The sequence below is a fragment of the Capsaspora owczarzaki genome (genome assembly GCF_000151315.2).
Source record: "Capsaspora owczarzaki ATCC 30864 unplaced genomic scaffold supercont2.14, whole genome shotgun sequence".
NCBI classification, from domain to species: domain Eukaryota; class Filasterea; order Ministeriida; family Capsasporidae; genus Capsaspora; species Capsaspora owczarzaki.
Window position 1 is genome coordinate 167,479 of NW_011887305.1, and position 26,027 is coordinate 193,505.

General features: G+C 54.3%; 11 protein-coding genes across 11 annotated transcripts; 4 read left to right on the plus strand and 7 right to left on the minus strand.

Moving 5' to 3' along the window:
- Positions 1-297: 297 nt before the first annotated feature.
- CAOG_07514 (hypothetical protein) lies at positions 298-922 on the minus strand (the record flags this gene model as incomplete). The annotated part of the gene is made up of 2 exons (XM_004343338.1): positions 298-331; positions 405-922. The coding sequence occupies 2 exons, from the start codon at positions 920-922 to the stop codon at positions 298-300; spliced, it is 552 nt and encodes a 183-aa protein (XP_004343388.1).
- A 738-nt stretch (positions 923-1,660) lies between these two features.
- CAOG_07515 (hypothetical protein) lies at positions 1,661-3,941 on the minus strand. Its single transcript, XM_004343339.2, has 3 exons — positions 3,178-3,941; positions 2,590-2,899; positions 1,661-2,461 (listed from the first exon to the last, which is right to left on the minus strand). The coding sequence occupies exons 1-3, from the start codon at positions 3,855-3,857 to the stop codon at positions 1,793-1,795; spliced, it is 1,659 nt and encodes a 552-aa protein (XP_004343389.1). The 5' UTR covers positions 3,858-3,941; the 3' UTR covers positions 1,661-1,792.
- Positions 3,942-4,130: 189 nt separating this feature from the next.
- CAOG_07516 (hypothetical protein) lies at positions 4,131-4,799 on the plus strand. The gene is made up of 2 exons (XM_004343340.2): positions 4,131-4,327; positions 4,510-4,799. The coding sequence occupies exons 1-2, from the start codon at positions 4,199-4,201 to the stop codon at positions 4,684-4,686; spliced, it is 306 nt and encodes a 101-aa protein (XP_004343390.1). The 5' UTR covers positions 4,131-4,198; the 3' UTR covers positions 4,687-4,799.
- Positions 4,800-4,922: 123 nt separating this feature from the next.
- On the minus strand, positions 4,923-6,482 carry CAOG_07517 (hypothetical protein; the record flags this gene model as incomplete). The annotated part of the gene is made up of 2 exons (XM_004343341.1): positions 4,923-6,072; positions 6,337-6,482. 2 exons carry the CDS (start codon positions 6,480-6,482, stop codon positions 4,923-4,925), a joined length of 1,296 nt encoding a protein of 431 aa, XP_004343391.1.
- A 589-nt stretch (positions 6,483-7,071) lies between these two features.
- Positions 7,072-9,671, minus strand: CAOG_07518 (hypothetical protein). The gene is made up of 5 exons (XM_004343342.2): positions 9,320-9,671; positions 8,842-9,119; positions 8,328-8,736; positions 7,750-8,232; positions 7,072-7,650 (listed from the first exon to the last, which is right to left on the minus strand). The coding sequence occupies exons 1-5, from the start codon at positions 9,438-9,440 to the stop codon at positions 7,301-7,303; spliced, it is 1,641 nt and encodes a 546-aa protein (XP_004343392.2). The 5' UTR covers positions 9,441-9,671; the 3' UTR covers positions 7,072-7,300.
- Positions 9,672-9,750: 79 nt separating this feature from the next.
- Positions 9,751-10,997, minus strand: CAOG_07519 (solute carrier family 25; the record flags this gene model as incomplete). The annotated part of the gene is made up of 2 exons (XM_004343343.2): positions 9,751-10,539; positions 10,623-10,997. 2 exons carry the CDS (start codon positions 10,995-10,997, stop codon positions 9,769-9,771), a joined length of 1,146 nt encoding a protein of 381 aa, XP_004343393.1. The 3' UTR covers positions 9,751-9,768.
- Positions 10,998-12,213: 1,216 nt separating this feature from the next.
- CAOG_07520 (hypothetical protein) lies at positions 12,214-13,282 on the minus strand. Its single transcript, XM_004343344.2, has 2 exons — positions 12,867-13,282; positions 12,214-12,694 (listed from the first exon to the last, which is right to left on the minus strand). The coding sequence occupies exons 1-2, from the start codon at positions 13,191-13,193 to the stop codon at positions 12,521-12,523; spliced, it is 501 nt and encodes a 166-aa protein (XP_004343394.1). The 5' UTR covers positions 13,194-13,282; the 3' UTR covers positions 12,214-12,520.
- A 1,115-nt stretch (positions 13,283-14,397) lies between these two features.
- CAOG_07521 (mismatch repair ATPase) lies at positions 14,398-17,813 on the plus strand (the record flags this gene model as incomplete). Its single annotated transcript, XM_004343345.2, has 1 exon — positions 14,398-17,813. The coding sequence occupies exon 1, from the start codon at positions 14,451-14,453 to the stop codon at positions 17,811-17,813; it is 3,363 nt and encodes a 1,120-aa protein (XP_004343395.1). The 5' UTR covers positions 14,398-14,450.
- A 1,292-nt stretch (positions 17,814-19,105) lies between these two features.
- CAOG_07522 (ZIP zinc transporter) lies at positions 19,106-20,234 on the plus strand (the record flags this gene model as incomplete). Its single annotated transcript, XM_004343346.2, has 1 exon — positions 19,106-20,234. The coding sequence occupies one exon, from the start codon at positions 19,106-19,108 to the stop codon at positions 20,120-20,122; it is 1,017 nt and encodes a 338-aa protein (XP_004343396.1). The 3' UTR covers positions 20,123-20,234.
- A 43-nt stretch (positions 20,235-20,277) lies between these two features.
- CAOG_07523 (hypothetical protein) lies at positions 20,278-22,657 on the plus strand. The gene is made up of 4 exons (XM_004343347.2): positions 20,278-21,546; positions 21,712-21,986; positions 22,094-22,265; positions 22,371-22,657. Exons 1-4 carry the CDS (start codon positions 20,307-20,309, stop codon positions 22,478-22,480), a joined length of 1,797 nt encoding a protein of 598 aa, XP_004343397.1. The 5' UTR covers positions 20,278-20,306; the 3' UTR covers positions 22,481-22,657.
- On the minus strand, positions 22,554-25,550 carry CAOG_07524 (hypothetical protein). Its single transcript, XM_004343348.2, has 4 exons — positions 25,348-25,550; positions 24,792-24,933; positions 24,566-24,696; positions 22,554-24,467 (listed from the first exon to the last, which is right to left on the minus strand). Exons 1-4 carry the CDS (start codon positions 25,451-25,453, stop codon positions 22,672-22,674), a joined length of 2,175 nt encoding a protein of 724 aa, XP_004343398.1. The 5' UTR covers positions 25,454-25,550; the 3' UTR covers positions 22,554-22,671.
- Between the last annotated feature and the right edge of the window lie 477 nt (positions 25,551-26,027).

The following is a 26,027-nucleotide window of genomic DNA, read 5'->3' on the forward strand; positions in this document are numbered from 1 at the left end:
AACAACAACAACAACAACAACAACAGCAGCAGCAGCAGCAACAACAACAACAACAACAACAACAACAACAACAACAACAACAACAACAACAACAACAACAACAACAACAACAACAACAACAACAACAACAACAACAACAACAACAACAACAACAACAACAACAACAACAACAACAACAACAACAACAACAACAACAACAACAACAACAACAACGAGTTAGAAATGCAAACAACGCAGACAGACGTTTCAACAAACAAACAACAATACCGCCGCCAGCGCAAAAACCGCTCAATACACTTACCCGATCGTAAGGGCAAAAGTTGGGTTCGCCCTTCACACCGTTGGACTCGGGCCAGGTGGTGGTGGCGTACATCCAGTAGCTTCCATTGTTGTTGTCCAGGTACTTGTCGGTCAGGACGAGCGATGCGTGTGAAACGACCGCCGGCCATCCATGACCAGCCGCATAGTAGTCGACCGTATTGCACATGGTCTTGGACGGGTTGAACAGCGTGACCGTGTCCTTGGTGTTGCCCAGCGAGAGACCGGCACTCCACGCCCAGTCGACCAGCACATGGTTGTTCAGCGACGGGTTTTGCGATCCGCCAAAGATGACGCACGCCTGAGGCTTGACAGTCAGTGTTGACGATGACGGGATGGTTGACGCGCCGTTGGCCGTGGTGAGCTCCCAGCCAGCGAGCGAGACAGTCTCGTCACCAATGTTGATGATTTTAATCCACTCTTGAGCGGCAGTGTCCTTGAGCGGGTTGTACAGAATCTCCACAATGACGAGCCCGCCACACGCGGGGTCCTTGAGTGACCTCGACGACAGGTGCAGCGGGACTCCGCCATAGCCAGCGGGTGCGTAGAGTGGCGCAGCGATCGCGCTGGACGGCAGCAAGACGAAGACGAGGGCGAAGGCCATGGCGCAGGCAAGCTGAGCGGTTCTCGTCCTGCACCGAGGCAGTGCACTCGATGTCGTCATGGTTGAGCAGTCGAACGTGTGTGAGTGTGAGCGTGTGAGTGTGAGTGTCGTCCAACAGAAGGACTTTGAGAGAGAAAGAGAGAGAGAGAACCACTTGCGGTTGACAAACGAAAGTGACGCCAGAGGAGCGAAGGGGAGAGAAGAGGTCAGGCAGGAAGAGGTCAGGCTTGAAGCAAAAGAAGGGAAGCAAAAGAAGGGAAGAAGAAGCAAAGAAGAAGAAGCGAAGAAGAAGAAGATGAAGCGAAGAAGAAGAAGTGAAGAAGAAACAAACAAAAAGCGGGGGGAAAAAAAAAACAAGAAAAAGAAGCAAAAACAAACAAACAAATAGAAAAGAAAAAAAAAAAAAAGAATAAACATGAAGAAGAAAAAAGGAAAAAAAAAAAAAAAAGGATGTTTCTTGTTTCAAAATGACAGTTAGAAAGAACGATGATGATGATTGCAAAGAGAAAGGGAGAGGAAAAAAAAGGATCGACGATTGGAACGAACGAGCGGGAAAAAAAACCGAAGGAAGGACGGACGATGGTCGAAAAGAGTTGTTTGATTGTTGAACGACCTCATCAAGAGAACTGAGCTGCGGCGGAAGAAGCGTGCTGGAATGGATGCAAAAAAAGTATCGGGCATTTGAGGTTGAAGTGAAGAATAAGGGAGGCGGGGGGGGGGGCGGGAAAGCCAGAGCAATTCGGATGGATGTTTACATTGGAAGAGTTTCGTATCAAGCAATATAGTCAGACACGGGACAGCGGAATCAAAGAATCACACACAAAAAGCACTACCACAAAACCATACACGCAGCAATCCATGAGCCTCCCATCACCCGGTAATGTCTTGGTACAGATTGACACCAGTGCCGACAAGAGCAACGAGCACGGACATGCCGACAAGCGCACGGCCAATCAGTCGCTCCCGCCACACCCATTTGGCACGCGCCTTGGCCCCGTCAGCCTGGTACCAGTCGTCGCGATACCAGGAGGTCTGGCCGTCGGCTGACTCATTGTCAACCACAAAGGCGGACGAAAACAGGTAGAGCTTGGACGCGCCGCGGGTCCGGGGAGCACCCTGGTGGCCCGACAGGAGCGCTGCCTTTTCATTGTAGCCATCGCTCCGACCGTCGACAGGAGAGGCAGGATAGTGGCCACTGGAATTGGTGGTGGGCTGCGAGGGCTTGGTAAAAAACCCTTCGTCAGCCACTTCTCGCGCGCGCTGGAGAAGCATGAGGGCAGGGAACCCATAGTCTAGGATGACTGCAGACGTGGAGCCAACAAAGCCAAACACCATGTCGACCTGCGGAACGAGGACGGCAAACAGGCCCGTCACCAACACAATGAAAAAGTTTTGCACCATGGTGCGCCGCAGCGTCGGTTCAACTCGGCCCTTGGTCCAGTTGACAATCAGCAGGTCGAGCGCCTTGCGACCAGGAAACAGGGCGACTGGGTATGCCAGGGTGATGTGCAGCCCCATGAGCAGCTTGGCAACGTCGATCTGCCAACAAATCCCCGCCGTGAGCGTTACAAACAAGCAAAAGGACAGGGTTCTGCTGTGCTCCTCTCGAGCTCTGCCTCTCGATCGCAACACGAAGCACACTCTTCACAAAGAGCAACGACACTCACCACAGTGTCGCCAATATCATAGTTGGTCAGAACGTCACTCTTCACGCTCGAGGTCCACTCGACATATCCGAAAAGGCCAGTGAGGAGGTACAGGAATCCACAGGAGGTGACTGTGCCGACCACTACGATGGGAAATCGAGGCTGCACGGACGGGGACATTTCTCCATAGAGCGGAACGACTTGCAAATGGCAGCCCAGCGCGAAAATGCACAGCGGGACTGCCAGAACAATGGAAAAGCTGTTTTGTACCAGGAACACGCGATCTCCATCGAAGGCGCTCGAGCCATGATCAGCAATATACGACGATCCTCTGTGTTTTGTTGAATGAGCGTCAAGTTGCACCAAGTGAGACCAATCTGTCAAGTCATGTCAAACTCTCAAGCGACGGATGGTGGGAAAAAACGAATCCAAGTTCTTTGAGTTTGTTTTTTTTTCTCCGACCAAGCAACTTGTGCTTGGTATTTTATTTTTCCCAGACCATGCAATCCGAGGGGAAGTTGACCCATCGCCTTGAAATCTCATTCGCTCGAGATTGTTTCGAAACCAATTCGGACAAAATCTGACAACACAAATCTTTTCGTTTTGTACCTGTAAACGACGACGCCAGCGACGGCCAGCACGGAAGCGACGGCGATGAAGCTCGAGAACGCGAGCGAGTGGAAGTCGCCGAGGAGGGAGAGCGGGAAGACGACGCAGAGGCCAAACACGAGCATGACGAACGTGCGCGAGGCGAGGAACGAGTCCGGGTCAATCCACTTGGCGAGGACGGGGACGGCGAGATCGCAGACAACAATGAGGAAGCCCGTGCAGGAGCCAATGACGTTGAAGAAGAGCACGGCGACGGCGACGAGGTAGGCTCGGCGGCCCAGGACGACCTGGACGAGCTCTTCGTACGAGTACAGCGTCAGCTTGGCCTGGTGCCGCTGCGCAAAGTCAGCAAGCACTTGCAGGGTGTATCCGTTGACGACGATAAACACCAGCGTCAGAAGCACAATCATGAGCACTCCCGCGGCGTCGAACGCGTACGGATACGACAAAATCCCAACTCCGACAGCCGCGGTCGCCAGATTTGTGTACGCCGACAGCAGCGTCGCCTTCTTTGGTCGCGTTGTGTGCGACAGGCTGCTGCTGTTGCTGCTGCTGCTATTGGTGCTGCTGATATTGCTGGTGCTAGTGGATATCAACGACGATGTCAGATCATTGCTGCTATGGGTGTACGAAGAACTGCTGCTGGACCCGAGCAACCGAGTCGTGTCGCTCGCTTCCATGACTGGTGATTTTGCAACAAGAACGCTCAAAACACAAAGACTGAGCTCAGTACAGTATGAGTACGAATGATGAATGAACGAAAACTCGGAACCAAGTTGAACAATGACATTGAAAGAATCGCGTTCAACAATTTGGAAGAATCGCCGTCATTGAGAGAATCGCGTTGTTGGATTCGATGAGACGGTTCACAGGGGGTCGATCAATGAAGATGTCAATCGAACGTTCATCAATGCTAAGTGTTATTGCTCAGCTAGCTAGTCAGTCCTTGTTTTGTTCTCTGAGCAGGAAAGCCACTTCTCACTTCTCAACCGACTGCTCAAACAACCAAACCGCAGACAGAATGGGAATCAACTGCCCGGCATGCTCAGGACCCGTCGCGAGCGGACAGAAGGAGGCCATGGGCAAGACGTGGCATCCCAAGTGCTTTGTCTGCAAGAAGTGCGGCAAGCAGCTCGCCAACGAGTACAAGGTGAGGGTCTTGCGTTTGGTGTTTGCGGCATTGGAATGGCTTAGTATGGAAAGGCGAGGGTCGGTTTTTGAGTGCCCCCTTTTGCCCAGTGTGATTCTCGATACTCACAGGTTGCATACGTCCGTGTGTGTATGTGCGTGTGTGTGTGTGTGTGTGTGTGTGGGCTGGATGGGGACGGACAGGTCGTTTCTAACAAGGCGTACTGCAATGTCTGCGTTGACCGCACACCCGCGCTGCTCAAGGCCAGCCGAGGCAGCTCAAGCTCGGCAGGTGGACAGCCCAGGCAATCGAACGCCAGCACGAGCAGTGGCAACCGCGGTGGCAGCAATGGCGGTGGCGGTGGCTGCATCATTGCATAGCTGGTGTTTTGGCATTGGAAAATTTTGTACTGAAGATTTGCAATTGGAAACTGTTGTTGGTTGCCTCTGCGCCCCCTCCCAAGTCATACAGCTTCAAGAAATGCACTAGTGCGATTCAATTATTGAAACCAACGTGTGCATGGTTTTGTGGTCGAGACGATCGCACGCAGAAAAGCGAGAAAAAAAATGAACTTGAACCGTGAACCTGACCGCTCGAAATCTCAGACCCCCCGCCCCTAAGCATCCAAAGTCGCAAGGAGGCCACCAAAGGATGGGCGATCGTTGGCTGCTTCATCGAGACATTCGAGTGCGAGACTAACAACCTCCTTGATCCCTTGTCCATCCTCTTTGATCGTCGAGTCAACCAGACCAACAAACTTATCGGCTTTGAGAGCCTTGCGAGAGTCACTCTTCAGTTTGGCCGCCGCCTTCATTCCAGTCACCAACTCGAGCAGAATCATGCCAAAGGCATAGACGTCTGTCTTGATTGTAATGCGGCCTTCCTCGAGTAAGTCAGGGCACATGTAAGCGGTGGTCCCTTGGCGATTTTGGGTGCGAAGGTAGCTCACATCGTCGAGGTGCTGCGCGACACGAACAAGCCCAAAATCAGACACTTTCGCATTGAAATGGGCATCAAGCAGTACATTGGAGGTCTTGAGGTCGAGGTGAAATAGCGCATGATCAGGGAAGGCTGTCTGGACGTAGTGCATGCCTCGAGCAACGTCAGTTGCAATGCGATATCGCTGCGCCCAGGTCAACGGAGGCGTGCCATTCTTGCGACTGAGACGATCGCGAACAGAGCCATTGGACATGAACTCGTAGACCAGGCATCGCTCATCGCCCTCTTCGGCAAAGGACAGGATGGCAATAATGTTGGGATGGCGGAATTTCGACAGAGAGTCCAGTTCCGACTTGAATTCGTCCTTGCCTTGCTTGGACTCGGCAGAAAGCCTCTTGATGGCAATACGAGGTCCAGGGATGAAACCGCTGTACACCCGACCAAATGCCCCTTCGCCGAGCGGAGGATCAGCAAAATTGTTCGCGGCGGCGAACAGAGTTGCCAGAGGAATTTGCGGGATGGGTCCATCAAAGTTCGGAGAAGCTCCAACAGGTAGTTGGTTGCACTCGAGTACGACAATCCGATCAAGAGCTGACGTGAGATAGGATTGCAGCTGTTGTAGCTTGAGCTCGTTGGTAGCGAGCTCGGAACGCGATTCTTGAAGTTCACGGTCTCTGGCTTCCAGTTTGGATCGCAGTTTCTGATTCTTATCAGCAAGGTCGACTGCAGATCGGGCATTGGCACTTGCCTCAGCTCGTTCTTCCATCTGCTTCAGGTCGGCAGGGGCTGGGACGCGTTGGTTGTCAAGCCGACCACAGTAGAAATGCCTGCAGTGGATTGGTCAAAAAGCAAGCACGGTGAATCCTTGTTCTGCTGGGTTTGCTTCGAGCAAGAATTCAAACAACGCGCCAAAGGCTTACTCTAATTTACAAGTGGCATTGCCAGAATGTCGAAGTGCAGCGATTCCAGCTTTGGTCAGCAAGTTTTCTTCTAACCTACAGTTTGGTATTGATTGCGTCGTCAGTCAATGGCATGAATGAAAGTTCAAAACCCCTTTGAGGTCACATTCACGGAATCAGCATCACACCCACCCAAGGAACGTCAGAGTCTTGTTCACTTTCAGTGCCTCGGCGAGCGCCTTTGCGCCAATGTCGCTAATCTGATTCTGGTTCAGACTGCCCATCCCATCGATCTGTGAGCACTTTAAAACGTCCCCTGCGACTTTGGGGTCAAACATCAGGATGACTCACATGAGCCACTGCACGCTTGTGTTCACTTTGAGCGCCTTGGCAATGGCCTGCACTCCCGCATCGGTGATCTGGTTCTGTCTCAGACTGTACGCCGCATCAAGTGAGCACTCTCGGTGCGCAACGCTGAATTCATTGCTCTCCACATCATAAACTGTGGGCCAGCTTACTAGAGCTCCTTTGGCGTCGTGTTCTTTTTGAGGAACTTGGCAATAACCTGTGCTCCTTCATCGCCAATTTTACTCCCATTCAAGCTGTACCATGGTTTGTGTCAACTCACGCGTTCCACACAATCGTGCTTCAACTGTCACCACTGTGTTTCTCTTACCCGAGCCGGTCACTCTTGACTGCTACAACTTGATAATACACCTCGAGTTGTTTCGGGGTCATATTCTGAAACGACGGCATGGTTCTGTGCACGTCTACAGTCAGTCACCGACCCGTTCCCGCAATTCAACTACAAATCGATGGCATCGTTATTCAGGAAGCACTAGAGCGTTCGACATCAAGCGGTACAAGCGATCGTTTGCAGTTTTCATGAGAAATAAATGAGCCGAATGAAAAGAATCAAAAAATAAACTGTTGCTTGAACAAACAAAAACAGAACAAGTCGATTCAGTGGAAAAACTGCAACGAATAGATCACGTTGAGAGTTGGAAAGCCAGCACAGCATTCTGCGAGCAGATAGAATTTTGTGTGGAATGCTGTATTCTGGTTGCTTGAATTTTGCGTCTCAATAAAGCCATTCCACACCTACACAATCTGAAAACAACAACAACAACAACAATGACAAGAACGAGCGCGCCTGCTATTCAGGTGAATGCAGACGACAGTGCGAGCGACGGGGATCGGCACCGTCGGAAATCTTGCGCGAGCACACGTCGCTGCCCATGGGAGTGAGTGCGACACAACGGCGCGCAGCCCCGGCTTCGGGTCGCCCGAGGACTGCTTTGATGCACGAAGTCTTTTCATGCCGGGATTCGTCTTCGTCGTCGCCTTCAATGTCGACAAAGCCTGTGGAATCGGTTGCGGCGGTGAATCTTGCCCGAGTTGTCGGTACCCGCCGTTCGAGTCCATACCGCCCTGTAGCTGTTGTGGGCGAAGGCGCTTGATGAGATGCTTGAGCTTTGAGACGGCGAACGTCGAGACAGAGCAAGCCTGAACAGTACAACGGCAGCGAGTGTGAGAACCGCGAAAGTTCGTTCAGATTCAACAAACACGCTATCGTTCAGCACGACATGCAACATTATGACATACCAGTCATCAAGGATACCACGACGATTGTGAGGTGTGGCAGACTCAGAGACGATCCAAGCCAGACTTGAGCGCTCACGTTCGATAGCAAGGAGAGGAGCAGAGTGACGCGGTACAGCTGGGGAACCCGCAAAAAGGACACGACCACACCAACAACGAGCAGGTACAGGGCGTGGAACACTAGGGTGGAAATCGTCCGCAGTTGGGTGTTGCTGTCCGTCACTTCGTGGCCCAACCAGTCCATGCGCACACTAAACACATCGGCCAGAAAGCGGATGGTGGAATTGATGCGGCCCAAATCGCTCAACGTGGAGTGATAGTACCCCTCGGCCTCCGAACGGTGCAGGGCAATCTGTTGCCTTGCGTCTTCGATCTTGGTCCACAGTTCGCCTGCGTTCATGTGGATGTGATCGATTTCAGACATGACTTGGCTGAAACGGCTTTGTGCGTCCTGGTGGTGCGCTCGCAGTTGCCGCGATGTGTCTCCTATCCAAGTTCGTGCGGATTGTGCACCAAAAAAGTGAATCATCGAGCAAGCCAAGCAGCACAGCCATCATTGTTTGCAGATTCAACGTGCGTACCGATAGCAACAGAAATGGACTCGCTCATTCGTTGCAGCTCTTGCTGGCCTCGCTCGAGCATTTTAATGTTGGCATCGAGCGAGTCTCCAAGCTGCCGCTGCTCGTCAAGAAGACGGAGTTGCTTGTCGAGCATGAGTTGCTGGCCCTCGCTCAATTGCACTTGGCCCTGTTGAAGCTCATCCACTGCGGATTTGGTGTTCTTCCAAAGAGCTTGCTGCTCGTCGCGGAGCCCACGCAGCGATCGGAGCTGCTCGCCAGCAGAACGGCTGAGCTTGTTGATGGTCTGCTCAGTTTGGCGGCGGTACAATTGGCTTTGAACGGAGAAGCAGACTTGGCGTGCTCGGTTGCTGATAATGTGGTACGTATTCCATGTCGTGGCGTCCATGTCACGAGTACAATCGGCCAAGCGCTGCAGGAAGAGGGGCAAGCATAAATTGATGGGTCAGCACGAGAGAAAACAATACAAATTACAACCCGCCAAGTGCCTTCCCACAGACACTCAACTACGACCTACCATCTCATTCGTGCAAGGATAGGTCTGGCGCTGCTCGCGAACGGCTTGACAGTTGTAGAGCTGGACGGCAACGCGCGACATGCTTTCTTCGTCCATGTCGCTGCACCGCTGCCGCAAATCTGAAATGACTCGCTCGTGGCAAGCATCCAGCACGAGGCGCAGTACGTCTGCCGAGTTCATGTCGTTGTTCTCAGCGAGTTCGGCAGGCATCAGCTCGAACGTCACGGCGCGATTCGCGTCAAATTCATCAATGTCCGGGTGGAGGCGTCGTGGAGCACCTGCAATCAATCAACAACGGTCAAATAAAAATGGTCAGTGCTAGAGCTCCATTCGAGTGACAACTGCAAGTCAATTGTTCCAAGCCAAATTGTGCCAGAATTCTGCAGAATGGCCGGTCATCAGTGCGCCACGAGGAATGTTTTTTTGGCGCGAAACAGAGCAGTTTCCTTTTTGGGAATGATGACCTCATGTCGCTCACCTGAAACCGACGGTGCAGCGCTCGAGCCGAACGGCCACAGCCAAGCATCGGCAGTGGGAGGTATGCACAGCAGCATGCCGAGCCAAGCGACGGTGACCAGCAGTTGAAGCGAAACGGGCATTTTTTTGTTTTAGAATTGGTGAAAAAATCGTCGCAGAATCGATTTTCGCAGGAGATTGAAATTGGTTGATCAAAATCAGCGAGATGTTGATCTAACGGACGCAGGCAGATCAACCGGAGACGAACGAGAAGATGTGGAGATGTGCGAGTCAGAACGAGCTGGAAGAGCGAAGGAGTGAAAGAGAAAAGGAGAAAAAGAGGTAATCTGAAAAGTAATCCAGCTCGAAAGACGACTGAGCAAAGTGAAACAAAGCTTGTGACCGATCAAAAATATGTTAATGAAAAGAACTCTGCACACCACGAAACAAACGACAAAAACAAAAGCACAATCATGCAAACAATGGTGCAGTGTAACGCAGCGTCAACTCGTAGCCGAGGAAGACGGCGGCATGGCATGGGAAGGCACGGGCGATGGTTGGAGTGAGTCCGCGGAAGAATACGCCGAGGCCCTCTGCTCGATAACTGCGAACGGCGCAGTCAACCACGCCAGAGTAGGGTCGCGAGGAGCTGCCGGACGATGCGGCAACCAAAGCGCTGCTGGGTTGCGCCTGAATGCGCGACTTGATCACATCGATCGGATAGATGGGCACCCATGCCATGACGCCTGCAATACCGCCAGCAAGCGCAAGCAAGCCGGGGCTGAGGGTGGACACGTCTTGCCCTGGTTGGCAGAACGCGCGCTTGGCCATGTCGTAGGAGATAAAGTACGCGCCATACGAGGGCACCTCTCGCAGTACTGTGGGGACAAATCCCTTGAAAAGCCCGCCCGAGATGCCCGCGGTGCGAACAAGCGAGAGCACGCAGTCCAGAGTGGACTTGAACGCCTTGCCGCCGCTGGCCTGCATCGAGACCTTGACGCGCTCGACCGGCGTGACGACAATTGTCGCCACGAGACCAGCGCTGCAGCTGGCAAGCGCATTCTCAAAGCCAGACAGTTTGACGGGCTGCTGCTGCTGCTGTGGCTGCTCGGAACCTGCCACGACGCCTTGCTTTCGCGCCAGAAGCCATTGCGAAATGCCGCCGTACGAGCCAAAAACGACTGCCTTGACGCCTGCGACGCCTACGACGGGGGACAGCATGCCGCTGTACAGTGCAAGTGCCTGATGGAGCATGGATGTGAGTTTGCATGTCCTCGACATCCGAAATCGGAACCAACTCACACAAACAAAAGTCATTCACTTACACCTTCGCTCTTGATGATTTTGCGGAAGCAATCGACCATGCCCGTGTACAATGCCGAGCCAGGTGGCTGCGTTTGGATGCGCACCTTGACTGTATCGAACGGATACGAGGCCACAATGCCCATGATGCCGCCGACTGTTCCGCCGAGCAAATGCTGTGCCGGTTTCGGAGCAGCTCGGGTTGCTGGGACTGATTTTGTCTGGAGGGTGATTTGCGGCTGCGGCAAAGCGGTGGACAATCTTGGTGTGGTCGGGTATGCTACTTTTGTGGAGGTGGTCGTGAATGCGAGGCCTGCAGCGGTGGTAGCCGCGACAGCAGCGGCAGCCAGGCGGATTGCGCGCGTGCGTCTTGTCTGAGCGAGTGTGACTGGGGTCATTGCGGCGGGCATGGTCTGAAGAGGGTCTGAGAAATATGCGAATCTGAGAATGTGCATGGAATGAAGACAAGTGAGCGAAATGCAGCAGCAAAGTGCAGTCCAGTACAGTAGGAGAGGGAGGATTGGTGGAGATGGATGTTGAAACATGAGTTTTTCGCATTGAAGCGAGCTTTGTTGCAAAAGCGAGCAGAGTTTTGTCGACCATTCATTCATTCGTTCGTTCATTCATTCGTTCATTCGTTCATTCATTCGAACAATGCATTTTCCGAATTGAATGAGAAATTGAAAAAAGTAAAGTCGAATTTTTTCGGGTTTTTAGGGTTTTTCGAATTTGACATTTGAGTGTGTTGAGATTGACAGGTGGAAGACTTCAGTCACCCGCGCTGGTTTTTTTTTTTTTTGCTTTTTGGTCTTTTGCTGTGATTGTGATTGTGACTGTGGATTGTGCTGTTAAGAGTGTTGGAGGCCGGAGAGCGGGTGGGGGGTGGGGACAAAACCAGGGAAGCGTGAAGAGGGCGAATGGAGGCGACAAAGCGAGAGAAAAACCGCCAAAACGCCGACAAATCACCGTCGAGCCATTGCGCACTCTACAACCAGAATGAGCAGCACCTCCCCTATTGACTGAGTGACCGAGTGACTGAGTGACTGAGTGACTTGTAGCTGCAGTGCTGCTGAATTGCAGAGCGCTCTAAAGCGAAGACTGAAAAGCGGAGCAGACCAACAAAAGCGAACCCACTCAACCCACTCAACGCTGCTCCCTTCAATGTCCACGGAACCGTGATTTGACGTTGTTTTTCGGTTCTCGGCTTTGTCTCGCTCGGATGATGTGAATAGCTTGTTGAGTGCAGGGTTTGTTGAAGAGCAGTGGAAATAGCTCAAGTCGAGGGTGGTCGAGAGCGAAAGAGACCGAAAGAACAACGTTGGCAGACAAAATAGGACGAAACAAAACCACGCTCACCAAACAAACTCTGGTGAAAGATAATCGGGACTGAATCAGATCACACGGCGGGTACAGTAGTGTGTGTGTGTGTGTGGAAGAGCCCGCAAAGAGGTGTTTGCGTTGTGCTTCATGTTGCGAGCACTCGATGCGAGAAAGGCGTTCCATCGTTTGGTTCGGATGTGACAAAGCGGCGGCGCACACGCCAAGTGGCATCAAACCTCGAGCTCGCACTATGCGACACTATGGCACTTCCCCATGCCCGGAACTCTGTTACATGGCGGATTGCCACCCGCACAGTCCTTGGTTGCGTTTGCGCTTCGTCGTCTGTGTTTTCCAAACTTGATTCACGCTGATTGATTCTTGCTCATAAAGTTCTTGTCACTTTAGCAGCACTGTACAAACACCGCAACGCTCAGATGCACCGAAATCGACAGTTCCGCCCAATCCAACACGAGATTCAACAGCTTGACGCAAGAACACAGTGGCAAGTACTGCGGCCAAAGTAGAAAGCCCCCACAACGAAAAAGGGGTTTGTGGTCTTTGCGGAACAAGCTGGCAAACCGCGCCCGACTCTCGGAGGATATCAGCGGCGGGGAACACACGAGCGATTGATCGTCCCGTTCGGCCTGCACTGCACGTACATGCAAGAGTTGCTGCCGTTGGTGTTTTCCCCGTTGCACTGGTAGCCTGCGTCGCAAATGAGTGTGGTGCCGTCCATCCGACCGTTCTCGACGAACTCGGGGCAGTACTCGAGAACCTGTGGTGCAGTCGGGTGACAGTCGAGGGGCTGAGCAACGCAGACGAGACGAGCGGCCATCCCTCCTCTCCCCCCCCCACCTCCTCTCCCTCCACACTCATCAAATCACACACTCATACACACACACTCATCCGCATCGCAACCGCACAGCTGCGACACCAAACAAACATACCGGCGCGCACAGGGGACAGAGCCCGCTGTACTCATCCGACGGCCGGCGCTCCGAGCCCTCGCAGCAAGGGTTGGTAATGTTCACGCAGTGCGTGCAGTAGAGTGTGTACTGCTCGATGCCGTGGGGACTGTGTGCCTTGTACACGCACGAGGTATAGCCAGCGGGGCACGGGTCGACGCTGTCGGCGCAGGTCGTCAGAGCCACATTGTAGAAGCTGATCGGGCTGCTCATCCGCGCATTGAAGCCGGCAGTCGCCACGCACGTGTCAGCGCTGCCACGACCCGCGGCTGCCAGAAGAAGCGCGGCGGTGATGACGAGCGACCACATCCAAGAAACAGGAAAAAGCGCAAACGAAGAACGGGAGAGAAGGAAAGGGAAGGAAAGGGAAGAAAAAAGAGAAATAAACAGCGTTGTGTTTGTTCTGAGTGTTTTGATTGTTTTTGACATCGGGGGAAAAAGCCCTCCTGCTGCTGCACCACCAGCACGATACCCCACTTTGCTCGCCTCGACTCTTTTGAAATCCGTGGTTGGTATGTAGTCATTCGGCGATGAGCAAAAGTGGACCTTTCGCACGAGATTTTCAATCAAAACAGTCAACTCCTGCTTTGAGCCTCTGGCCGGCTTTGATCCGCTCGAATGCATGGAATGAAAATACAGCCAATCGCTTCAAGCGATGCAGGATCAAGCGCAGGCGAAAATAAGGCGAACGAGTCTCATCGTCCGAGGACTTTGGTCATTCCAGGCCGCCGTTCCGGTTCAAGCGAATTTCAGCACCCACACTGCAACGCTTTGAGTCTTCTGAAGCAGTTGTTCAACATGAACAGCTGCCCCTTGTCAAAGAGCCGCGACGGACTTCTAGCATGGACGAGAATCGCGTAGATTTGAGAACCGTGCCTGTTTGTAGCATGATTGCTCTGATCTGACTGCGTAGTCACAGCCGTCGCCTTGCTATCTGTCTTCTCGGGTCGTCGTATGCATGTTTGTGCTTGCGGCGGTGGTTTGGCGGCCTCTCGTCATCGATTTTGCGATTTCAAAATTCTCGCGGCACAAGTTCACTTTTCGAAAAATTATAAACCAGCAACCAAAAAACGCAAAAGTGCCGCCTCCGACTGACTCGGAGTGAAGCAACCGAGTTCCACCAACGAAACTGCAGCAACGTGGTGCGCGATCAACTGCTCACTAAAACGATCCAGAAATCGTCACAAGATCAGCAGCACCTCAACAGGCATTTCACAAATCTCGCGTGCGGTTTTCAAACCGGTTCTCCAACTTACCACTGCACGATGCCGTCCTCTCCTTGGCAAAAAACACTCAACAGTAATATTTCCAGTCTTTTCCATCCATCGGGACGGCGACAAGTGGACTTGGCTGATCGCTGTCCATCTCGAACTTGACGCATTTGACGGCGACGTTGATCACTCTGACACCTGGAAACGCGCGCATCTTCCCCGCGTCTTCCATGTACAACGATACCAAAGTACGGTACTGATCATCCTATTCAACCGGAACGGTCATTCTACCAGTCGTTCTTGCAGGAGTAACTTTTGCAAAGTGCTTCTCAGTCGCGCGAACCAAGCCTCAGCAATGCTCCGCTTTGCCAGCGCCGTGGGTCACGGGCGACCACCACTGCCACGGATCCCGAGCAATGGCCTTGCGACTCGCACATCTACGCCAACCGCCAGCGGCGCCCGGGCGTGTGGAGCGCTGCACGCTGAGCCTGCGCACCGATGCGAATCCGCCTTCGCCAAGACAGCTCAAGCTCAGCGCCCAGCCAGCCGCCGATGGCTGCACACATCTGCTGCCATGACTGCATCACTCCTCAGCCACACTGGCACAAGCACCCGGGCGCGCACTGCAGGCCAGGTCCCCATCCCGCTGGGTTGCGGCTCCACTCAAGCCCCACCCTCGACGACGGCACCCTTCCCGCTGACCTCAACCCCGATACGACCTGCTACAACATCCAGTACTAGCAGCACCAGTAATCCTGGCTCGCTGGGAGTCATGCAAGTTTACAACACCATCAAGAGCCGGTACTCGCAACCAGACCAGATTGTCCTCTTCCAGTTTGGCAAGTTCTTCGAGCTCTACGGACAGGACGCCGAGACAGGAGCATCGACGCTCAACATACAGCTCACGTCCAAAGACGGCCTCAAGTTTGCAGGATTCCCGGCGGCAAACTCGCTCAATCGGATTGCCCAGCTCGTCAAGGCTGGATTCACTGTGGTTGAGGTCTGTGAGATTGAAGGCTTGGAGCAAGGGGGTCTCAAATACCGTGCAGTCACGCGGATTATCAGTCGCGGCAACCAGATCGATCTCATCGACAGCGATGCTGAAAACAATGTCGTGTACTTGCACGGAGCGTCGTCGTCGACATCCAATCGAATCGGCGTTGTCTGGAGCGATCTGTCCACTGCCGAGCTCTACGCCGGAAGCATTTCGCCAAGCAGGCTGCCCGAGCTACTATCGTCGCTTCGGCCGGTCGAGCTCGTTGTCGAGAACGCAGCGTTGAAAGATCTGGTTCGCCAGGTCTACGGAGACCAGGACGTTCCTGTCTCGGTGAACGCGCCTCCGCCACCACCCTTCGACCACGACAGGCTGTTTGACGTCAAGAGAGTGGATGGCGCACAACCATTCCAGCCCGAACCACTCTTGTCGCCTGCGTCCAAGCTGGACATTCTCAACCTTCCGCTGTTGCACCAGTTCATGAACGCGGCCGCTGCAGTACCAGCCGTCACTGCACTGGAAGCCAACGCCATCAATGGCATGCTTGCGTGGCTCGAGTCCAGATACCCCATGCCGACACACCGCATCAAGCTCCTTGGTTTGCACCACCGCCCGGCCCTGGACCAAGATCCCTCGCAGCACCGCGCTCTACACCATCAACCCATGCAAGTGGATCCCGTTAGCTGCGCGGCTCTGGAGCTGTTTGAACCGGTTCCAGGCAACGCCGCCTCCTCCACTCTGTTTGCGACCATCAAGCACACACAGACGTCGATGGGAGGTCGATTGCTGCGACGGTCGCTCATGGAGCCCCTGACCGACATTGAGCTCATTCGCAAGCGGCAAGACCACACTGCCTTCTTTATGTTTGACGAACCGCGTCGCAACCGCGTTCGATCCACGTTTGGCGGCATCAAGGATGTTCCACGCACGCTGGGCAGCATTTTCCGGCACGGCGTGAAGACCTGGCGGTTTGCGAATCACGTTGCAGACCTCATCGACTCGCTCGCGGCTGCTGCGGGCGTTGCGACCACCATTCGTGAGCAGTTTTCGTTGCCCAATAGTCCCACGCTGGACGCCGAGCTGCTCAAGCCGCTCGAGGATGCGCGTGTTCAAGCCCTGTGCAAGTATTTGTCAACGTACGTTGGACTGGCTGAGACAGCGACTGCATCGCTTGCTGCTGCTGCTGCTACGACGTCTGCAACCTCAGCGCCTGGCGCGTCGACAAAGAAATCATCCTCTTCAAGCAAGCGCAAGAAAGCCTCGTCACCAGCCAACGCCGCAGTCCCTGCCGTGCCCGTCGCTGCTGGCAACGCCGATCTCGCCATGGATGAACCGCAAGATCCTGACGACGAGGAGCGACCCCGCTATGTCTTGGTGTCGCAGCGCATCCAGGAACTGCACTCGAAGCGAGCCTCGTACCTTGAGGACTTGAACCAACTCGTCCAGGGCTACTCGACCATCGATCGCGGCATGACACCTGCCATGCTGGTCGACGCGCGCGACGGCTGCCTGATTGTCAGCGAGTTTGCAACTCCAGACATTTTGAAGAGTTCGCCAGATCTCACCATTGTGCGCACCAGTGCCCGAGCACCGCGCGACGCCTTCTCTCCCCACGCTCGGCTCAACCCCGGAGTTAAGCGACCCGCTCTGAGCGGTCGCGTCAGTGTCCTATCTTCTCCTCGACTGCAAGAGTTCCGCCGCCAGCATGTTGAAATGGACGACGAAATGCTTCAAGCCCAGGAGCAGGTGCGGCAAGACATTTGCAGCAGGATCCAAGCCGAAATCGCCGTGATCACGGCCGCAAGCGAGTCCATCTCGCAGATAGATGTAGCCATCTCGCACGCGCACACCGCCCAACGATACGACTGGACACGCCCGACACTGGTCTCCGCGAGCGGTGTGCTTGACATTCGTGGCGGCTTCCACCCCGTCCTCGATGCGCTGCAGATGAAGGATTCCGCAACCGCCAACCAAGTGAGCTTTACGCCCAACGACTGCGTCATGTCCGTCGCCGAGCCTGCCCGCGGCGTCCAAGCTGCTCCGTCACCAAACAACACGGCCCCTACGCGAGCTGCCCACTGCTGGATTATCACGGGCGCAAACATGGGTGGCAAGTCGACCTTTATGCGCCAGAACGCCCTCATTGTGCTCCTCGCGCAAATGGGCAGCCACGTTCCAGCGCTGTCAGCTACCATCGGCATTGTGGATCGGTTGTTTACGCGCGTGGGCGCCTCTGACAACCTGGTCAAGCACAAGTCGACGTTCATGGTCGAAATGTCCGAGACGGCTCGCATTTTGCGCGAGGCGACGAGCCGCTCGTTTGTGATTGTGGACGAGATTGGACGCGGCACGTCCACGACGGACGGCGTTGCGCTGTCCTGGGCGGTGCTGTCGTATCTGCACACGAAAACGCGGTGCCGAATGCTGTTTGCCACGCACTTTCTCGAAGTCGCGCAACGGTGCCAGGAGCACCCGCAGCTGCTCCGCAATGCGGCCTGTCACATGGTGCGCGTGCTTCACTCGACCGAGGGACAGCCCAGCTTTACCCATCAGATTGTTCCGGGCGTGGCGCTCCGTTCCTACGGCATTGAGGTGGCTGAGCTTGCGGGGCTTCCAGCTGCTGTTGTGGACGAGGCGCGCTGGATTGCCGGCCAACTCCAGCAAGAGCAGGAGGCACGCAAGGGCGTGTTTTCCACCCTGAGTGATCACCATGTCTCTGGGTAGGGTTGGTTACGGGTGTCGTGCGAGTTGAGTGTTGTTGTTCCATGTATTCCGTTCAGTGATGATATTCCAATCCATCAATGATCGGCGTTCTTTTTGACAATCTGCCGTTCCCACGCCATGCTCGCATGCTCGGTTGCACAGTCGGGGGTTTGCTTTTGGGTTGACCGTCGAATTGGCAGCGCATCCCTGCAATCAAACCAAGCAAGAAGCAAGTCACGCACATTTTCAAGGTCTCGCTTGGTTGGTTCAACATTGAGCAACATTGCGCAGCATTGAGCTTTTGTGTGTGTTTGAACTCGCTCGTTTGGCGCTGCGCTGCGATTGGTCCAACATCCGACCCTCGTGAGTTTCGCTCTTCCATCGCTTCGTGTCTCCGAACATGACGCCGCACTCAATCTGGATCCACGGACGTCGGCCTGCAAGCGGCGACAGTGACACCGAGGATGCAATGTCGGGGAGGGGGGGGGGTTCGAGGAACGAGAGAGAGAGAACCAAAACCAAAACTCAACCCTCCGTGCCGTTCACCATCATTGCCCCAGCGACCCCTCGGATGTCCTCGACCACAGACGGAAGGCAAGCCAGCCAGTCACTTTCCCCACAGTGAGCGACAGAGTGCGACGGAACGAGGCGAGACCGATGCACACATGGGAAAAAGGCAGCAAAACCCGCTCGATTTGGCGCGCTTTCAGTCTTGCTTTCTCAGTTGCTTCATCGTCAATCATCATCATCAACCATCAGCAACCATCAATCATCACCCATCATCAGAATCACTTCTTGAAGCGTCACTCTGTGGCTTGAGTTTGACACAACATCGCATCATTGTAAGTCGCCGCTTCACAACCCCCCACTTTCGCAGCCACACACACAACGTCGCGACCAAACAAGCATCCACGACTCGGTCAAATCTCGACACTGTCCACACGACTGTCAAAAAGGCCACGGCAACGAACAAGTTCTGGCCATGTGACATGGGATTACCAAAGCTGCAGACGCTGTGTGTGGGAAGAACAGCCGCAAAGCGTGTTGATCCCCTCCCTCTAGACCCCCCTCTGGACCATCATGCACACCGACACAAACCGACCATGGGTGGACAACGTAGAGACACGTCCACCTCACTCATCAGATACTGACCCTTTTGCTTGCTTGCTTACTGGTTTGTTTGTCTGTTTGTCTGGTTGTTTTGGCTGCATCTCAGAAAAAACCACGCAACTCAGAGTTTCACAGTTTTCTACAGTTGACCAAAAAACAAAGCAAAACCCAAGCAATCCATTGATCCGACTTGAACAGCAAACATGTCCAACGACACCAACGAGTGCTCGTTCGAGTCGGTCGACGACTACGACCAACGGTACAACATTGCTGCCATCTTTATCATCCTGGTGACAAGCATGATGGGCACACTTTTGCCAATCCTAGCCAAGCGCAATCCCACTTGGATTTGCTTCCGAAGCCCGTTTGTGTTCACCATTGGCAAGCATGTCGGCACTGGCGTTATCATCGCACTGGCATTAATCCACCTGCTCACTCCCGCATACGAGGCGCTTGGCAACCCGTGCTTGCCGGCCGCGTTTGCAGAGGACTACACATTCGCACCGCTGTTTGCAATGCTGGGCGCGCTCGTGATGCACTTGTTTGAAACACTTGCCAGCATGCGCGACCTGAAGACTGCGCTCAAGTCTGAAACCTCGCAGCCGGGCATGGTTCAGGTCAGCGCCTCCGACAGCGATCCCGAGCGTGGACAGAATTCCAGCTGTACTGCCACTGCAACGCCCGATTCGCTGCTGTTCGCTCATGGCCACAGTCACGGTGGTTTGCTTGGCAACAGCTCGGCAGAACGCACGATCGGCGCTTACGTGCTCGAGTTTGGGTTGACTGCGCATTCCGTCATCATCGGCTTGACCGTTGGTGTCTCGTCCGTCACCGACTTGGAGACGCTGATTCCCGCGCTTGTCTTCCACCAGTTTTTCGAGGGCATTGCGCTTGGTGCACGGCTGGTCGAGTGCAACTTTTCCAAGCTGAACGAGTTTCTGCTTGCGTTCATTTACTCGGTGTCGGCACCAGTTGGTATCGCCATCGGCATCGGGATTGTCAACTCTTACAATGAGAACGGCGTCACGACCAACCTCGTGCAGGGCACCTTTGATGCTGTGAGCGCCGGCATCCTGTTATACGTCGGCTTTACGCAAATGCTGGCGATCGAGTTTCCTCGTGATTTTGCCGCTGCCTCCTCTCGAGCACGGCGCGTTGCGCTGTTTGTTGCGATGTGGGTGGGTGCCGGCATCATGGCCTTTATTGGCCGGTATCTCTGAGTGCACATCTGCACGCACATGCATTGATCTGAGCAGCCTTGCTCTTCTTAGAAAACCGTGTCTTGTTGTCCTTAACTTTTGATAGATTATTATAATAGTGTAGATTATGCATGACAACTTCCATATTTGGGGCTTCTGCTCATTTCTCAAAATCTCGCAACTTCTCAGACAACAGCGCTCCAAAATGAGCAGCGCTGACGATGCGACGACGGGCGTTCAGCGATCCAAGCGACCGCGCGAGGACGACGATCAAGGGGATCACGATCACGATGGAGCTCTTGCTCTGGCTCTGGAGCCGAACGGGGACGCAGCCGCGCAACGAGACGGCAGCGAGACGACCGCCTCGACGACGACGACGACGACCGCCGATGCCACAAGCAATCCAAGCACAGACAGCGCAGCCAATGGTGCAGCAGTGCAGACTGAGACCGCGGGAGCAACGCGCCAACGCAGGAAACGCGCTGCGTGGGACCAAAGCAGTGATGCTGCAGTCAATCCCAGTGGAGTCAGTGGACCCAATGGAACCAGCGCATCGCTGACAGCAGTCGCATCGAGCAATCACAGCGCATCTGCTCAGAACGCTTCAAGTAGTCACCACCTGCCGCTGGCCGAGGCGGATCTCTCTGCAGACCAGGCCGAGGCACTCGAGCGCGCGCGCCAGTTTGCGCAGCAGCTCACGGTGCAGTTCCACGCCGCACAACAGCAGCATCTGCTGCGACAACAGCAGCTGCAGCAGGAGCAGGCTGCCAAGATGAAGCAGCACGCCGAGGCGCAGCAGGTTGCCCTGCGAACGCGCGCCATCACATTGATTGGTCGCGTGTACGTTGGCTCCATCCCGTTCGAGGCCGGCGAGCGGGAGGTGCGCGCAGCCATGTCCGAATGCGGCCCAATCCGCTCAGTGAGCTTTGTCAACGATCCCGTCGCACCCACGCGGCACAAGGGCTTTGGCTTTGTCGAGTACGAGTATCCCGAGTCTGGCGACATTGTGCTCAGTCAGATGCACCACGCGCGGATTGGCGATCGCCAGCTCAAGTTTGGCACGCCGAACGCTCCGCAGCCAATGCAAGTGCTGATTGAGGAGCTGCGCAAGGAGGGCTCCACCTTCCCGCACGTCTTTGTCGCGAACATTCACCCCGAGCTCAGCGAGTCGGACATTCGCGAGGTCTTCCAGTCGTTCGGTCCCGTTGCCTACTGCATTTTGATGGTCGACTTGGTGACTGGGCGGCACAAGGGCTGCGGCTATGTCCAATTCGAAAGCTTGCAGACGGCCAAAGACGCAATCGCAGCGCTCAACCGACTGGATTTGGGCGGCTTGCTGTTGCACGTTGTCAAGGGCGCTCACTCGCCGTCCAACATCCAAGGCCTGACGACTGCACAATCTGCGCAAGTAACGAACGTGCTGGCTGGGCGGACTGCCAATGATGGTGAGTTGGTGTTTTTGGTGGTCTTGCTTGGGTGTTTGTTCTTTTTGTTTGTTGCTGTTGGGTTGGACTGAAATGCTGCAATCTGCAGCTCTGCGAGTGAAGGCTTGGACTTGTCTTGCACTCTTGTCTCACCCGATCCACCTTTGCGCAACAATTCTGTCATAGGCGTACTGGCTTCAGCTGCGGCGCAGGCAGCAGCAGCAGCAGCGGCGCGCATTACTGCTGCTCGACAAGAAAGCACAGCAGCAGCAGCAGCAGCAGCAGCACCAACAACCAATGCACAGGCACCAGCATCCAGTGGCGAGGACATGCAAGACAAACTGCGAAGACTCCAGTCGGAAACGCAAGCGTCCAGCGCTTCGCTTCGCGACGAGGAGAATGTATCCATCAAGGGCAATCAGGTCTATGCGTTGATGCAAAAACTAGCGCGTGGCACGACGGTGAGATGCAGCTGGTGTTGTTGTTTGAGTCCTTTGTGATTGGTTCTGGTCACTCACTCACTGTTCAAATGGTTTTCTGTACCCTGTACTCCCCTTCCTCGATACAGAGCTCTCACATTGTCGCACTGCTCAACATGATCGACGCAGACGAGATTGACAGCATGCTGGAGCAGGAAGTTGGTGGCGAATGCTCCAACTTTGGCACTGTCGAACGTGTGGTGGTGCATGTCACTTCCAAGAATGACGTGGCGATATTTGTGCAGTTTGCGCAACTGGAAGGTACGCGAGCGGAGATGGCGCCAAAAGTAGAGCAGGGGGTGGTAATCTTCTTTCGTCGCTCAGCAGTTCTCTCACCCGACCCCGTTCTTGTATTGTGATGAACAGAGGCTGATGCAGCAGTGCTCGCGCTCAACAATCGGTGGTTTGGTGGGCGACAAGTGCGCGCGCAGCTGTACGACGAGGGCCAGTTCCAATCGCGCCAGCTCTCCCCTTGAGTTTGGTCTGTCAATTACAAAGAGATGCCGAATGCTCGACGATTTTGTCTGCTTTGTAACAATGGTGCTGCTGCTTTTTTTTGATCTGGTTGCTATTTTGTTCAAACGTCTCGACCAACAAAGCAGTCACAACAAGCTGTTCCAGACCAGAGCAAGCACACACGTTTCGCACACAGAGACATACGCTACTTCTACTCAAACATCTCATATTCGTCCTCGCTCCTGGAAGACGCCCTCGACGCCTTCTTGCGACGGCAGACCACAATCGCAACAATGACGGTGACCACCGAGGCAAGGCCGCCCAAGACACCACCGACGATAGCCCCAACATTGGGGCCACTGTTGCTCTCGGGGTCTGGCGTATCGTCCGTGTTTGCCTTGCGGCAGTGTCCGGAGCCGTCGCAGTAACCAAGCACCTCCTGGGGAAGGTAGCACACATCGTTCGGGGACCGATAGACCGGAGTAGCCGTGGTACCATCGGTGAACTTGACGCATTCGGTACCAGCCGCGTTCAAGCAGTAAAGCGTGCACGAGTCCTTTGGGTCGGAACTGATACACTCTTCACCATTGTATCCTAAGCGTGGTTCGCAGCGCGACCGGGAGCATACGCCTGACGAAGAGCACAGGCCGTTGCAATTGGTGCCATCCTCCTTGCAGTCACATTGGGTGCCTGCAGCACGATTGTATTGCACACCACAGCCGTTGGGGACGTTGATGTCACAAACTCCGTCCGTCTTGCAGCCATCGACCGAGACACTGCAGACGATGTCAGAACGTCCAGGGTTGACGCAGCTCGCGGTGCAGCATGGTGTCGCAAAGGTTGAGCACATCGCGCCGCTCTTCAGTGTGCAACCAGGGTTGCAGCACGGATCGTAAGCCTGACACTCGGAAACACTGAGGGAGCCACAGTCGCACTGCTCGCCTGCTTCAACGATACGATTTCCGCATGTTGGCGACTTGACCTTCAAGACAGAAGAGCGTTCAGCCAATACGATACTGATTGATTTTTTGGAGCATGAGGAGAATAACCAGTTGTTCGCCTTGTCACCGGCCGATGCTACCGGGTACATGATATAGTTGTCGTCGAGATTGCCTGGAATGCAATCAGCGGACTCATCATGATCCGAGCCGAGGTTGTGTGCGTGCTCGTGTGCAAGAGTTATCTGCGAAACTGCAGCACTCATAGCATTTCCATAACTCACAGTGGTAACCCATGCAGAGTTCTGACTCAAACCTTCTTCTGTACGTGGCCAGCCCATACCGCCGGCTGCCTTCGGGTCCGCCATGTACGCAAGTCCAATCGTCCCGGAAAAGTCGCGATGTGTGAACAGTGTTCCCAAACAATGATTGCTCAAATCGATCTTGCTAAAGCGAGCCAGGTAATCTTCATCTGATTCGTCTGCGGGTGTGTTTGCAAATACGCCTGTAGCAGCCTTGTACACTGTAAACTGCTCGATCTGGAAGCCCCCAAAGTTGACGATGTTGGGATCGATCAGTTGATTCTGTGGGTTGTTGTAGATTGCCTGCTCAGCGTTGAACAAGTTCAGGATTTTGGTCGTGACACGAGCGATGGACGCCGGGCTGCCCTTGTACTCGTTGTAAAAGTCGACGTCGGCAACGACATGCAGCCCGCAGTACATTGCTGGACCAACAGTGCGTCGCATCTTTGCGGGACGGAGGCCTGCTGCTTCGTGGAAGGAGCGCGGCTTCGACGTTGTGGCCTGATCGCGCTGTTCACGAGCTGGCTGCCCAGTGCTCATCATGCGCTCTTCGAGTTTGCGCATTGCTTTTGCCTCGGACGCAAGGTCGAAGGCGGACAAATCGGCATCTGAGAGACGGTAGATGACATGGTCAAAGTCGTGGGCTTCTTCACGCAAGTAGCGATGGCTGGGCTCGATGTAGTACATTTCGCCCTCCGTATCACGCAGAGTTGCAACAACGTCGCCCGACTCGACAACTGTGGCGTATACCGCAGAGTTGGTTTGGCCTGTGGCACGGAGAGGGAATCGTATAGAGAATGAGTCCACAACTTGTAGTTTGGGCGACTGTTTGCGACACTGCGGCATTGCATGTCGGAAGTCTCACCTTCAATAGAACCCTTGAACACAATCGACAAGTCAATCGGCATCTCCTGCGTGCCATCTTCAGAGTGCACAGTGACTCGAGCCGTGGGGCGGACGAGTTCCGTGTTGGGTTGCAGCTTGACACGGAAGGCGCTGGGTTTTGTCAATCCATGCACAACATGCACAAGTGAGTGGTTTGCATTTGGTGTGGCAATGCCATGCGATCGAGGCATTTCGATGCAACCTACCGCCCATAAGCTTCAAATTCGAGCGGAATCACGGCATCGGGCGAGTCTGCGGCAGATCGACGCGAGCGGCTCTGGTGACTTGCCATAACGGCGTTGCCGAGCGAAAGCGGTTCATAGTGGAGGACATCGTGCGAGAGACGACCTGTTGTTGAGATGAGTCGCTCAGTGGATGAGTCATGACGGGTTTCAGAAATTGGTTTGTTGTCGGGCACATTGTGTTTTTGTTGCCAATTGGCTGTGCGGTAGTGGGTCAAGCTCCCATTTGAAGCGGGAGGACGGCGCGTGGGGGGGGGGCGGGTGCGGAAAGAACAAGAATCAGAATAGAACAAACAATAACATCTCTGTTCCTGAGCCGTTTTTTTGAAGATCGCCGACAGCCTCTGATGACTCAGTTCTGCATAGCACCGCTTCTCACCCATCGTGGCAGTACAGAAAGCATAGTGAAGGCCACATAGGGCAAATGGGAAGGGGGGGGGGCGCTGTGGAGCGTGGCGGGGGAAGGGCGAGCGGAGTAGGGATGATTGAAGTCTGAGTGATCATTGATCTGGATGCTTACGCTTGTTCCCAGTCGATGCAGAGTCCGCAGCGCAGATCATTGCAGCGACCAGCAGCAGAAAAAGCGCAGTCATTCTCATGCCGACTGGCAGGTGAATGGGAACCATGTGGAGAGGGAAAAACAAAAGAGAACTGACCCGGATTCAATACGAAAGCACAAACAAAGAACACTGAATGGCTCAGGAGCAAAGTAAACAACCAGACTGAATGGCTCAGGAATACATGCGGGCATCCATTGTAACAATCCCGTCTTGTGGGTTTAGAAGTGCAACGAACGATCGTTGCTGGCTCAGGAGACGGTCTTTCACGAGTTCGAACGTTCAAGTTTGAGCACAGCAAAACAGTGTGAGTGATGACGATCCCCCCCCCCTCACCCTCGCTCACGATGCGCACTATCTCGAAACTGGACAAGTCTCTTCTTCGACGTTTCAGTCGTTTGTACATGCGAGGGTCGGTCGCTTGACGCCTTGTTCAGACTATCTGAGCATTCTCCTGACTAGCGATGCACTTCAAGATCAGAGGCAATCACGACCGAGCAATCATGTATACAAGAGTGCAAAGTAGCACCAAAGCCCCCGAGAACCGTAGCGCCGATGATCTGCTTGTGGTGTCAGAGTGCTGCGACACCGAGTGATCGCCGCACACCCCACATCTCGACTCTTGCAACGTGATTGTCTCCGA

Bases quoted from the DNA above. Each gene is read 5' to 3' on its own strand.
- CAOG_07515 (XM_004343339.2), bottom strand. From the start codon at position 3,857: ATGGAAGCGAGCGACACGACTCGGTTGCTCGGGTCCAGCAGCAGTTCT. The intron at 2,900-3,177 runs GTACAAAACGAA...AACAAAACACAG, and splicing joins GCTGGCGTCGTCGTTTACAG to AGGATCGTCGTATATTGCTG. The intron at 2,462-2,589 runs GTGAGTGTCGTT...ATTTGTTGGCAG, and splicing joins ATGATATTGGCGACACTGTG to ATCGACGTTGCCAAGCTGCT.
- CAOG_07516 (XM_004343340.2), top strand. From the start codon at position 4,199: ATGGGAATCAACTGCCCGGCATGCTCAGGACCCGTCGCGAGCGGACAG. The intron at 4,328-4,509 runs GTGAGGGTCTTG...GGGGACGGACAG, and splicing joins AGCTCGCCAACGAGTACAAG to GTCGTTTCTAACAAGGCGTA.
- CAOG_07518 (XM_004343342.2), bottom strand. From the start codon at position 9,440: ATGCCCGTTTCGCTTCAACTGCTGGTCACCGTCGCTTGGCTCGGCATG. The intron at 9,120-9,319 runs GTGAGCGACATG...GATTGATTGCAG, and splicing joins CGCTGCACCGTCGGTTTCAG to GTGCTCCACGACGCCTCCAC. The intron at 8,737-8,841 runs GTAGGTCGTAGT...CTCTTCCTGCAG, and splicing joins ATCCTTGCACGAATGAGATG to CGCTTGGCCGATTGTACTCG.
- CAOG_07520 (XM_004343344.2), bottom strand. From the start codon at position 13,193: ATGTGGTCGCTCGTCATCACCGCCGCGCTTCTTCTGGCAGCCGCGGGT. The intron at 12,695-12,866 runs GTATGTTTGTTT...ACTGCACCACAG, and splicing joins TCTGTCCCCTGTGCGCGCCG to GTTCTCGAGTACTGCCCCGA.
- CAOG_07523 (XM_004343347.2), top strand. From the start codon at position 20,307: ATGAGCAGCGCTGACGATGCGACGACGGGCGTTCAGCGATCCAAGCGA. The intron at 21,547-21,711 runs GTGAGTTGGTGT...ATTCTGTCATAG, and splicing joins TGGGCGGACTGCCAATGATG to GCGTACTGGCTTCAGCTGCG. The intron at 22,266-22,370 runs GTACGCGAGCGG...TGTGATGAACAG, and splicing joins GCAGTTTGCGCAACTGGAAG to AGGCTGATGCAGCAGTGCTC.
- CAOG_07524 (XM_004343348.2), bottom strand. From the start codon at position 25,453: ATGGTTCCCATTCACCTGCCAGTCGGCATGAGAATGACTGCGCTTTTT. The intron at 24,697-24,791 runs GTAGGTTGCATC...GACAAAACCCAG, and splicing joins GAATTTGAAGCTTATGGGCG to CGCCTTCCGTGTCAAGCTGC. The intron at 24,468-24,565 runs GTGAGACTTCCG...TCCGTGCCACAG, and splicing joins GTTCAAGGGTTCTATTGAAG to GCCAAACCAACTCTGCGGTA.